This window comes from Rhinopithecus roxellana, chromosome 8 (assembly GCF_007565055.1).
Source record: "Rhinopithecus roxellana isolate Shanxi Qingling chromosome 8, ASM756505v1, whole genome shotgun sequence".
Classification (NCBI taxonomy): Eukaryota; Metazoa; Chordata; class Mammalia; order Primates; family Cercopithecidae; genus Rhinopithecus; species Rhinopithecus roxellana.
This window is the reverse complement of record NC_044556.1, coordinates 128,484,459-128,497,051: the sequence shown is the minus strand read 5'-3', so window position 1 is coordinate 128,497,051 and position 12,593 is coordinate 128,484,459. Positions and strand designations below refer to the sequence as shown.

General features: G+C 46.4%; 1 protein-coding gene across 7 annotated transcripts; it reads right to left on the bottom strand.

The window, feature by feature from the left end:
- Positions 1–517: 517 nt before the first annotated feature.
- Positions 518–11,209, bottom strand: TEX35 (testis expressed 35). Of its 7 annotated transcripts, none has more exons than XM_010375692.2 (9): positions 11,059–11,171; positions 10,211–10,261; positions 9,511–9,591; positions 8,374–8,430; positions 7,621–7,680; positions 3,566–3,630; positions 3,134–3,329; positions 2,763–2,806; positions 518–718 (listed from the first exon to the last, which is right to left on the bottom strand). In XM_010375692.2, the coding sequence occupies exons 1-9, from the start codon at positions 11,095–11,097 to the stop codon at positions 676–678; spliced, it is 636 nt and encodes a 211-aa protein (XP_010373994.2). In that variant the 5' UTR covers positions 11,098–11,171; the 3' UTR covers positions 518–675. The 7 variants fall into 7 exon arrangements, with proteins under 7 accessions (XP_010373994.2, XP_010373995.2, XP_010373992.2 ...); XM_010375693.2 differs by having other exon boundaries at positions 681–720; positions 2,766–2,806; positions 11,059–11,097; XM_010375690.2 differs by lacking the exon at positions 518–718 and adding an exon at positions 1,376–1,699 and having other exon boundaries at positions 11,059–11,209.
- Positions 11,210–12,593: the final 1,384 nt, after the last annotated feature.

The window sequence follows — 12,593 nt, the reverse complement described above, 5'->3', positions numbered from 1 at the left end:
TTATTTCAGATTATCCAGGTGGGCTCAATGTAATCACAAGGGTCCTTAAACGTGGAAGCAAGAGGCAGAAGAGTCAGTGTCAGAGTGATGAGGCACGAGAAAGATCCCACGGCCATTGTTGGCCTTGAAGATGGGAGGGACCATCAGCCAAGGAAGGCAGGTGGCCTCCAGAAGCCGGGAAAGGCCAGGAGCAGATTTTCCCCTAGAGCTTCCAGAAGGAATGCCGTTGTGCTGTCACCTTGATTTAAGCCTAATAAGATCCACGTTAGGCCCATTTCTTGTTGTCTTAAGCCATTAAATTTGTGGTGATCTGTGACAGCAGCAATAGGGAACTAATACAGAGCTCTGCCCACCCTTCTCCTTTTCCCCATTTCTGATCCATTTCTGCTTTCATCACATGCTTATGATTATTGTACTTATTTCTACACTGTCCATATTGTTATTCTGCATGCTTGCCATCGCACCTTTAAAGCTATAAGCTTCTTGTAAACAAGGCCTACATGTGTTTTGAGTTTTGTTTTTTAAATGATTATCGGAAGCACCAAATACATTGCTCATCAATTTGCAGCCATTAAGAACTTGACCTGGAGAAAAGGGAATACTTGTACACTGTTGGTGGGAATGTACAGCCACTATGGAGAACAGTTTGGGGGTTGTTCCTCAAAAAACTAAAAATTAAGCTACCATAGATACAGCAGTCCCACTGCTGTGTATATACCTACAAGAAAGAAAATCAGCATATTGAAGAGAGAGTTGCACTCCCACGTTTGTTGCATCACCCTTCACAATAGACAAGATTCGGAAGCAACCTAAGTGTCCATCAACAGATGAATGAGGAAAATATCGTACACACACAGAATGGAAGACTATTCAGCCATAAAAAGAATGAACTCCTGTCATTTGCAACAATGTGGATGGAACTGGAGATCATTATGTTTAGCGAAATAAGCCAGGCACAGAAAGACAAACATCACATGTTCTCACTTATCTGTGGGATCTGAAAATGAAAACAATGAAACTCCTGGATACAAAGAGTAGAAGGATGGCTACCAGAGGCTGAGAAGGGTAGTGGGGGGCTTGGGGGCAAGGTAGGGATGGTTAAGGGGAACAAAAGATAGAATAAATAAGACCTACTATTTTATAGCACTACAGGGTGACTATAGTCAATAACTGTACATTTCAAATAACTTAGAGAGTAATTGGATTGTTTGTAACTCAAAGGATAAATGCGTGAAGGGATGGATACCCCATTCTCCATGGCATGCTTATTTCACCTTGCATGCCTTTGTCAAAATATTTCATGTACCCCATAAATATATATACCTACTATGAACCCACAAAATTAACCATAATAATAAAATTCCAAAAAAAAAAGAACTTGTCCAGTTATTTATTAGATGGTAGAAGCAGCCAGCTTAGCAAAGAGATGAAACAAGGAGGAACTGGAGTGAAATAAAATATGAAATCCCATAATTCCTCCTCTTTCAAATTGAAGCCAAAGAATCACACCAGGGCAGGACAGTTTCTGAAACACTGTTTGCTCTGTATCTTCTCTACTCTCATTTCAAGCTGGCAGTTAAGCTTCACCTTCCCTTAGTCTGGGACTTTGGGGCAGGGGCAGTGTGGCCCACAGAAGGTTGGGTAGTCACTGGCTCCTCTCCACCTTTGTAAACGCCTGAGGCCTCTGAAGGAAGGTTCCCTTTGGGGGTGGAGGGAGGGAGAGGAAATCTTCAAGGGGGTGAGAAGGGTGGATCTCCAGAACCCAAGAAAGCCACCCAGTTCCTATGAGCAGCAAGGACCTGAGTCCTGCTTGGTGATAAGACCTCAGAGGGGTGTGGTGCAGGCAGAACTCAAGGCCGAGCAGTTCCCTGCATCACCCAAGACACCCGGGCCCCATGCACGGGTGGAAGCTGATTACCTGGAGGGAGCGAGTGGGGGGGCCAGGCAGCAGGGTCTCTCCTGAGATCACACAGACTGATGTCTGTTATCATGAGGGGCCCTCCCCATGCTCTGACCTGGGACCTTTGCAGACCCAGGTAGAATGGAGGGAGCTGGTGGTTGGGAGGACCCTAAGATGACTAAGATGGAATTTCCCACCAATCCATCAGGAAGCAGGGGGAAGTGTTGGAGTCTGAAATACACTGATAGAGAACCAAAAAGAATGGACCTCCACACACTCGAGTTTTGGACTGGAACTCAAAACCACGACATCCCCTTTGGCTTTGAATGAAGGCTTTTAATCTCCAATGGAGGCCTGGGGTCGGGGTGGTATTTTAAGAGGACAAGAAGCCCTGACTGTGCAGCTTAAGGAGCCGGGAGGTGATGAACCGGACCTGCTGGTAGGTTCTGCGGCTGCGCTAGGTTGGAAACATATTCGATGTCACTGGGGTTGAGGTACAGATAAATCAGAAGGCAGCTCCAGAAGCCAAGGGTGTAAAGGGTGCCCAGACTTGGTGTGAATATTTCCCGCTGGATGGAGAGAGAGGGCAGGACCTGAGGCAAGGTCAGTTCCGCCGCTGGTGGTGCACCCTCCCTACCGTGGGAGCCCCGGGCAGCAGCCTCCAGGCTGGGCGACCCAAGTCCTCCTTCCTGGTGCCACATGCTCTACGACTGAGTGTGCTGGGTGGCAGCGTCTGCTAACAGTCCCTACTCCCTGCACAGCCTCAGAAGGGGTGTGATATGAGTGCGGCTGGCAGCACATGGCCTTGGGGAAAACAAGGCACCCGACTGAGACAAGGCACATCTTGTATGGATCTACCTACCCCTGATTGTAGTTGTTCTTTAGAGCACACAACAAACATTTCTCCTGCAGAGGACAGAAACGGCACAAGAAAGATCAGTTTTCCCTGGTCCAAGGAGGGCAGCCTGCGAGGAACCTCATCTGCCCTTGCTAAAGGGAGGGACAGAATAAGAGGGTGGAGCCGGCGGGCAGGCGCATCCAGGGGCAAGTCCTGCACGGTCACAGCTAAGGAGGCGCCACCGGCCTAGAAGGCAAGGCAGGTCAGGGAGGGCGCAGGCTCGGGCGCACCCGGAAGTCCCTTCACTATGATACAGCACAAGCTCGGAGAAGTCACCAGGGAGCAGGAGCCAGGGGCCTGGCACCAGTGCTGGGCTCGGGCAGGGCTTCACTTACACAGCAGGGCCCGCACTCATGAAGAGGATCCAGTGAGCCCTGTTTTTTTTGTGCCATCGTCTTCTTGTGAAGAGCACAGGGTGCTCCATTGGCTCCACTGGCTCCATCCATTTTCTTGGGCCTGAGCTGTGGTTCTCTGTGAGTCTTTCCCATCAGCCTGAGTTCCTGCTGTTCCTTTGGTGCTCTTCTAAGGGGACTCGGGGAGGAGGACCAGGGAGGGGCGGAGAGTTGGGGAGACATTTTCCAACATGACAAGGAGATAACCAGTACACAGGTGGCCATGGAAGGCCTTGACTCCAAATCACAGGGGCAGTAGGAGCCAAGACAACTCCTCCAAGAGTCTGGGTGTCCTCTGAACCCAAAAGGGATTCAACTAAGGGAAGGGAGGAGACCCTTTAGGGATGGGGAGAGACGAGTGCAGGTTACACTTACAGCTTATAGTTCTTCTGTGTATTTATTAAAATGTCCATCTTCTCATCCATATCTTTCTGCATTTCCTTCAAGAGAGAATTCAGAACTAGCATCTGCGTTTTGAAGGGCTTTGGAAATACCTTCCTCCCGCCTCTCTGCAAACCAATCTGCATCTTACTTCCTCAAGAATCCTTGCTAGACTTGGGTGAGGTGGATTTTGGAGTGTCCGTGACATGTACAGCTTCTCCCCTTCCTCATTCCCATTCCCCAATGAGACGAAAGCACAGGCAGAGACATTAGGGGACTTTTCCGAAGTCTCTAGGTGAGCCAGAGGCCAGCTACTGTTTTATCTGATCTCACACTTTGGATAAAAGCAATGCTTGTGTTGGTTTGATGCCTATAAAATGATGGAACCAAGAAGACCAATCTTGTGACCCCAAAGACACTTTGCAATGTTTTGACCCTTGCCATGCACCCAGATCCTACGTATTTGTGTTTGCTTCATCTTTTACCTAATTCCTGGCAAAGATGGTCAACAACAAGTAAAACTGACAGCAGCTAAAGGGATACATCACATGTATTATTCACTCAGAACAGAAAGAATAATACAATCTTGACAAAGTTTTGACCTATAAAATTCGACCTGGGTAAATCGAATGGAAATAGTGGACATTCTAAGATGGTAGAAGCCGTAATTGACAATATTTGTTACAGAAAAACAGGTTTGGGTTGTCATAAAATAGAAATAAAAAGAATTTATTCCAATAAAATAATTTTCATTAAAAAATGAAAGATTGGGTAACAGTTTAATTGATGTACTTAGAAAACTGATCAAGAAATTACACTGTCTGCATAGAGATGATTTCATAAAATACCTTCTCGAAAAGCATTTTTAAATGTTAATACAAATTTGAATAAAATATTTGTATTCATAGAGTCAAAATATCCTTGAAGTCAATGTCCCCTAGGTCCAAAACATCAGAGTCAAAATATTCTTACATGTTTCACCAACATGTACCCCTTCAAAATCATCACGTTCCAAACCGATCTCATTTTCCCAAGCTAGCTCTATCTCCCCACTGGCATTGTCATTGTCACCACTTTCTTCTAATCATCCAGATTAAAATTTGGTGTCATCACGGATGCTTGCCTCTCGAGACTTCAGTCTCCATACTGAATTGGTCACCAGGAACTGTTATTTTTCCTTCAGTGCATCTTTCAGATTTATCTTTTCCTTCTTTCCCTACACCTGGTCCAGCTCTGGTGTTCCTACTGCCAGACATCTCCACCTGCTCCCCGGGCCCCACCCAGGCAGCCTTGCAAACAAACACCTGCTGGGCTCAGCTTTTTGAAGTGCTGCTCCCAGCATGTTCTTTGATTAAGAATCTCCAGAGGCCTCTCGCTGCTCACAGAACCAAGTCCTAGCTTGTCTGCGTGTCTTTCAAAAGCCATCATTACCTACAGCCTTTGTGCCCATTCATTTTTTTCCCCTCAGTTTCCCCCAGTGGTCCCACTTCATGACTGATCCCTGTGCTGACCGCCATATACAATAGCTCCTCCTGCCTCCTGCCCTGCTCAAGCTGTTCCCCTGCCTGAAATCGCCTCCTTTATGCCTTTCCATACCCAGCCTCCCCACCAACAAAACACTTACTTTGTTTGGATTTTAACAGAGAAATAATTAATGCATGCCCTTTGTAGAAAATTTGGACAACACAGAGGGATATAAAAGTATGAATATTCTCATCCAGAAATAACTGCTATGAACCCCTTTGGTATATTTTTTTCCAATCTTTTTTCCATATATTTACTTACTTTTTTTTTTTTTTACTTAGCTGAGATCAGCCTATGTATATTACTTGCATCTTGCTTTTTTAGTCCTCATTATAAATATTCTTTCTAAACATTTTCTTTAATAGTTCCTAACTTTTATTATATAAATATTTCATAATTTATTTGGCTATTCCCCTACTGTTGAAAATTGAGGTTGTTTCCAAATTTTTATTATTACAAATAATCCTGTGATGAACGTCTTTTTATGTATACCCATGATGGCATTTCTGATTGTTCTCATAGGTTAAATTCTGAGAAGTGAAATTGATAAATCAAGAGGTTGATTTTTTTATATCTATTGTCTAACAATGTTCCAGTTTTGTACAAATTTGCACTCTAATTAACAGCATAAGAGCATTTATGTCTTGTACTATAATTGTCATAAATTAAAAATTTGCTTATTTGAGTGTAACAATAATTGTTCATTTGCATGTATTTAATTATGAGGTCAGGCCTTCGTTAATATGTTTATTGCTTTTTAGTTATATTCTCTTCTGTGGATTGTCTGTTCACACTCTTGTCTATTTTCCTACTTAGTTCTTATTGATTTGTGTGAACTTTACATGTTATGGATAAAAACCTTTTTTCTGTGCTTACATTTGTGGAAAAATGTTCCTCCAAACTGTTGTTTTAATTCTGTAAATATAAATGATTTTTGTGTCATAATTCTTTAAAAAATTCTTACATAGCTAAATATATCAATATTTCCTGTGTAACTGCTTCCATTGTATTTATATTTAGAACTGCCATTTACATATTTACTTAAAATTTCTTCTTATTGGTTTTTATTATTTAAAATCACTTCATAGAGTATTTAACTTTACAGTGTTACCTGGCTTAAGGTTTTTCTTCATATAGTCAAACAATGTTTCTAATATTAATACCTAATCCTTTCCTTCTCACTGACATCAAAAAATCACCTTTATCATATTGTAAATTCTATAGAGCTGTGGTTCTCAGCCTTGATTATACACTGGAATCACCTGGGCAACTAAAAACCACTGGCACCTGGACCTCATTCTAAGCGCTTCTGACTTAATTGTTATGAGGTGTAGCCTGGACATGGGGAAGGCGTAGGGGAAAGGCTTTCCAGGCGATTCTAACGTGTAGCCAAGGTTAGTAACTGCTGCTAAAGTGTTTAGGGCCTGGTTCTCATCCACGGGCAAGCCTCTGAATCAAAACGGAGTTTTAAGCAACTCCGGCCCACCCTGGAGACGTTTATTCAGTTCCTCTGGGAAAGGGTGTCAGTAAATAGAGTTTCAAAATTCTCACAACTGATTCTCATTACATCCCAGGCAGAGAGGCTGTTGAGGCGTTATCTAGCCCATTTCATTCACGTGTTTGGTTATCCTTGGACTGATTTAATAACTTTGTTTTTATAGTGAATTTTGATATCTGGTAAGGCTAGTGTCCCCTTACAGCTCTTGAAAAATGGGTACCTATTTGCTTTTGCCAGTTCATGCTTCTACATCAGTGCTTCTCAATCTTTCCCCTGGGAACTTGTCTAAACTATAAGGGCCCAGCCCCATCTGAACATGAGCCCAGGCTCTGTTTTATTAGTGTTCCAGGTGATTCTGAAACACACCACATGTGTGAATCACTGCTGTAGAATCTAGATCATCCTAGTAATTTTTTGAGTTAAAAAAGAATCTTAAGGCCGGGCGCAGTGGCTCAAGCCTGTAATCCCAGCACTTTGGGAGGCCGAGACGGGCGGATCACGAGGTCAGGAGATTGAGACCATCCTGGCTAACACGGTGAAACCCTATCTCTACTAAAAATACAAAAACTAGCCGGGCGAGGTGGCGGGCACCTGTAGTCCCAGTTACTCGGGAGGCTGAGGCAGGAGAATGGCGTGAACCCGGGAGGCGGAGCTTGCAATGAGCTGAGATCCGGCCACTGCACTCCAGCCCGGGCGACAGAGCGAGACTCCGCCTCAAAAAAAAAAAGAATCTTATTGGGCTCTTGATGAGATTTGCAGTAAGCTTCCGATGCAGTCTTCAAGCCTTAACTTGAGACTCACTTTCTCTGTAAGGACTTCACTGCTTACTCCAACCCTCATTCACTTCTCACGCCTCTAAGCCCCTAACTAGCAAACAACCAATTAAGTATTTGGCTTGCAATTCTGTCTTGCAATGGAATTTGGGATTACTAGCAGATAATAAGCTCCTGGAGGGCAGGGTCTGCTAGTATCTCTTCCACAGTTTCCAGTATGACTGGTCCATGGAAGGCACTCAAGTAATCCTTACCTTCATAATTTCCACAAATTCGTGAAGTTTTTCAAAATCCTTGTCCATTAGATCCTTTATCTAACAAGGAAGAAAGGCATGGCTTGACAAAACACAGAGCACGTTACTGAGGTTAGTTGTGGCATCTTTAGGGCATTTTAAGTAAAGGGCAGCAGCTGCTCCTCTGGCACAGACTAATAATGGCCTGTTAGAGTCACTTTCTTCTCAAGGAGTCTGTGAAGGAACTAGGGTGCAAGCACCATCAAGTCAGCACCGCCACCAGCCTTGGCACGACTTAGATCTGCTTACCGCAAGGCCGCATGTGGAGCTCAGACCACAGCTTCAATTACACTTTCTTGCTTGATCATTCCCTTTTTTCTAAAGATGCTACAGGTGTTGGTTGTATCATAGAAATGAGAGGGTTCCTGCTTTGCAACTTGCTCAGGGGAGGCCAATAAGGAAGACGGAGTTGGTCCCTGACTGCCCCTAAATTCACATTCCAAATCAGCCCCTCTCACTCAACTTTATCACTAAGGTGACATCACCCACCCTTATCAAAGAGACACTTTAGGGAGTCCTCAGTCACTCAAAAATTGGGTTTAGGCATCAAACAAGTAAGAAGTGAATAACCTAACACTGAAGCTCTCTGGGTATTAGAACTAAGTTACATTTTTCCATGCAATTCCTGCTTTCCTTCACTATTCAAAGTTAAGGATTGCATTTTTCCTGAAGCTACACTTTTCCTCCATGATATGGAAGGCCTCATCTCGTTACCTGTTTTATCTCCTCCATTTTCTCCTTGAGCTCTTCTCTCACTTCCCTGAGTTCATTCTGAGGAAATAAAATGGAGAAGAGAAGGAGGAAAGAAAGATCTAGGATGGAGGGAAACTGTCAACAGGAGGAAAGAAAAGATCCAGGGGCATTGTTAGAGAAAAGCCTCCGATAGGGAGGAAACAAAGGATGTTGTTGAGACAATAGGATAGACCAGGTGCACTGGCTCACACCTGTAATCCCACCACTTTGGGAGGCCAAGGCTGGGGGATCCCTCGAAACACGGAGTTTGAGACCAGCCTGGGCAACATTGCGAGACTCCCCCATCTCAAAATTAATTAATTAATTAATGTTTTAAAAAGACTATAAGACAGTGGTACCTACAGGCATCTCTGCCAAAAAATGCACAGCCTGAATCTCATCATGAGGAATCCAACAGACAAAGCCAAATTGAGTGTTATCCCACAATGTAAGTGATCTGTAATCTGTAAAAATGTCAATGTCCCTAGACCAGGTGTGGTGGCTCAAATCTGTAATCCCAGCACTTTGGGAGGCCAAGGCTGACAGATCAGCTGAGGTCAGGAGTTTGAAACCAACATGGTGAAACCCCATGTCTACTAAAAATACAAAAATCAGCCAGGCATGGTGGCAGGTGCCTATAGTACCAGAAAGTTGGGAGGCTGAGGCAGGAGAACTGCTTGAACCTGGGAGGCAGAGGCTGCAGTGAGCCGAGATCGCACCACTGCACTCCAGCCTGGGTGACAGAGGGAGACCCTGTCTCAAAAAATAAAATAAAAATAAATAAATGTAGTGTCCCCAAAGACAAAGAACTGTTCTGTTCCAGATTATAGAAAAGACACCTGGTAATTAGAGGCAATGTGTGATCCTGGATCAGACCCTGGACCAGAAAACGTCTCCTTTCTGTTGTTAGGAAATACACGTGTGGGACAACTGGTGAAATTAGAACAAAGGCTATAGATGAGTGTTGTCTCTGGTGTTAACTTCCAGATTTTGGTAATTGCACTGTGCCTACGTAAGAGGATATTCTTGTATTTAGGAAATAGGCACTGAGGACTCGGAGAAAAACTTACTCTCAAGTGGTTTGGAGTATAGACTGTGCCTCCGAGTTCACACACTCACCTTTAGGTCCTGTGTCACTCCTGCTTTGGTAAACCGCCCTTCTTGTTTAACTGCTTTGTAGTCTGCTTTGTAGTCAAATGTCTGTGAGATTGAAACAGGAACACAGACTGTTGGGAATTGCAGAGGCGGGTGGAAGTGCAGAGGCAGAAGAGATCCCCTGTGTTTCTGCTCCACCCTTATGGTTAGGGCGAGGGGAAAGGTGGGGGCCCCACCTGTGCAGAAGGTTCCTCTCTCCTCCTCCCTCTTTCAGCTATTCTGGTTCCACTCCCCTGCTGACCCACAGGGCCTCAGCTCCTTTTGTCCCTGAAACAGCCAGGCTCATTCCCACCTTGGGCCTCAGTGCATGCTGCCTCCTCTGCCTAGAAGGCTCTTACTCTGCCTTTGCAAGGCCAGCGTCTTGTCCTTCAGCTCTCAGCTCAAAGGAAGGCCTTTCCCTACCACCCACTTTACGGCAGCCACTAGCCACGTCTCCTGTCTTAATTCCCAGAAGAGCAGGTGACACTGCTGAATGAGTCCTGGTTCATTTATGCATCTGATTGGTTACAGCGTGAAGTTTTATGAGAGCAAGAACTCTCAGTGCATCCTCCAGCACCTGGCACAGGTCTTGGCCACTAGGATCAGCAAATGACCCCTGACTCCAGGTCACTTCCCCATGGATCTCAGGCCTGGCTGCTGGCATGGCCTCAAAAGAGCTTCTTACTTTGGTCGGCTCTGGCTTCAATTCCAGGCAAACTGCCTTGTAGTTCTTGCTCTGCCAAAAGAGGAGACTGGGATTCAGCCTGGCAGGCATCAGGACTGGGGAGGAGAATATCTGGCCCTTGCGCGGGAACCCTGCACCCCCACCCCCATCCCCGGCCCCCCCACCCAACCATGCAACCCTGCCTGCCCAACTGGCTTGAGCTCAGGCTCACAGACCCTGCAGCACCCGGATCCGATTCCTGCCAACTCACATCTTGTGGTGCTGTCCTCTTCCTATGGGTGTGTGTCTGCCTATTTAGCAGGCAGCCCTCTCCCTGCTGGAGGGGCCAGCGTGGAGAGAGCACTTTAGGATAACTAGAAGCAAGCCCCAGAACTGTTGTTTCCAGAGTAAGGACTTCGGCCACAGGCAGATTTGCGCTCTAACCTCAGCTGACCTCTCTACTAGCTCTGTCATTTTGGGTGAGTTGCTTAGCCTCTCCGAGCCCCCATTTCCTCATCTATAAAATCGAGGTGATGATCATACTTATCTAATAAGGTTATTCTGAGCCTTGGCCTTGCTGGTTAGATGCGGGCCTGGCAGCCCTGGGCCGTGGAACCATGAGTGCTCCCTCGGCAGTGCTCCTCGTCCCCAGAGGGAGGCAGCAGAGGTCTCTTTCCTTCCCACCCCAAGGCCAGGGATTAATCTCACACCCCTTCCAGAGAGAGGCTGCGTTATGCTCAGAACAGATAAAAACAAACAAACAAAAAAACCGAGATTCATGGGAGCGTTCTCTGTATCCCCTGCCCCCACCATCTCCATTCAGTAGGAGCTCAGAGAGGACCCACACTGTCCAGCAATGTCTCTTTTACCAGATGTGTTTTCTTCAGTTCTGCCCTCTTGGCCGACATGATGGAGGAGGCCAGGGTGTTCTTCAACTTCCCACAATAGCCCCCGGGACCAGGCCACTGTCCTAGGCAACATACAGGTCAAGGTGAGGGCAGGGTGACCACCCCTTTGTGTACGGAACAGCTGAGGTCACAATGCCCAGGACCCACATGGTGGTCCAGAGTGTCACCATAGCTTCAGGCCTGGGGGGTTTTGGCCACTGAGATGAGGGGCTCAGGCCAGGTTTCAGAGTCCCACCAGGCCTCCCTCTTGCAACAGAAGGAAAGTCCACACTGAGGGGGACCATAGCCTGCTACGGCTGAAGTGCAAGGTACATGTCAGAAGCAGAGGCTCCTTCTGCAGCAGGACTCACCTACTTACTCAGAGGGACATCCTCCAGGGATAGCCACCTCCTCCTCTGAGCGCACAGCCCATGTCCTCTGCTGTGCACTCCTCATGCGAATGGACCCCACCTCGGACCGGAAGCCACCTTGGGTTGGCGGATGCCCTGAAGTGTCTCTGGTTCAACGTGCACGCACTGTTTTACTTAACCTGGGATACTCTGTATGAGGTAGGGTAGCCAGTCTCAGCAGGATGGTTTCTGATGCCTCTGACCTCACACTGCCTCTGTCCCACAACCACCCCCTGACCCCTGCCCACCTAAAAAGTCTATTTTCCTTGTTCTTCTATCATCCTGGAAGAGAGTTGGGACAGAAGCTAAAGATAAGAAGCTTTTGGGGCAAATAAAGACGAATACTAAAGAAAAGGCCATTCTGAGGGTAGCCATAGTTTGTGCTAAAGTAGACAGTCAGGGGAACATGGCACCCCATGGGATAAAAAATCACTGGGGATCTGGATTGGTGAAATTAATTTCTCTTTCCTCTTATCACTGGGCGTTCACTTCCTTCTTCCCTCTCATTTCAGCTGCTAGTTGCACAGAAAAGGCCAGCATGGACATCTGAGGACAGACAGCACAGGAGTACAGGAACTAATACAAATTGCACGTGAATGACATCTCCACACAGGCCACTACTGATCACATTCACCCTCCTGTGTCACGCGCCTGCTTGAGCCTATCCTTCCTGGAGGCTGCTGGCACCTGTGGAGCCACCTGTAGCACTTCTGATGCATTTCCTAGGTGGTGATTTCCCAGCTCTGACACTGGTGACAGCTGTGGGTCTTACTCCACCGCAGCCAGAGGAGAATGTGTCTGCCACTGCATCAGGGGAAGGAGAGGGAGTTGGGGGTGGTCATCAGCTTCCCAGGCCTCGATTTCCCCACTTATAAATGAGGGGCTGGAACTTTTCCGTTTCCTTGGACCGTTTAATTCAGCCCTCCCAGATCTGATGGCTTTGTGGTAGGAATGCCCTTTCTCCAAGGGAATTACAGTGAAAACAACTGACTCCACCTCAACATCCACCAGCCCCGTGAAAATGGGCACCACTTCCTTCTGCTAGTTTTGGCTTGGGGGCCTCCTGGACCTGCAGCAGAGCTTCCCTTGCTTGGCTGAGCAGTTGTT

What these genes read in the sequence shown, in the direction of transcription:
- TEX35 (XM_030936773.1), bottom strand. Translation starts at nt 11,097, where the DNA reads ATGTCGGCCAAGAGGGCAGAACTGAAGAAAACACATCTG. An exon ending in AAATGGAGGAGATAAAACAG is followed by an intron (nt 7,681 to 8,373) that starts GTAACGAGATGA and finishes CTTCCTTGTTAG; the next exon opens with ATAAAGGATCTAATGGACAA. An exon ending in ACACAGAAGAACTATAAGCT is followed by an intron (nt 3,330 to 3,565) that starts GTAAGTGTAACC and finishes CTCCTCCCCGAG; the next exon opens with TCCCCTTAGAAGAGCACCAA.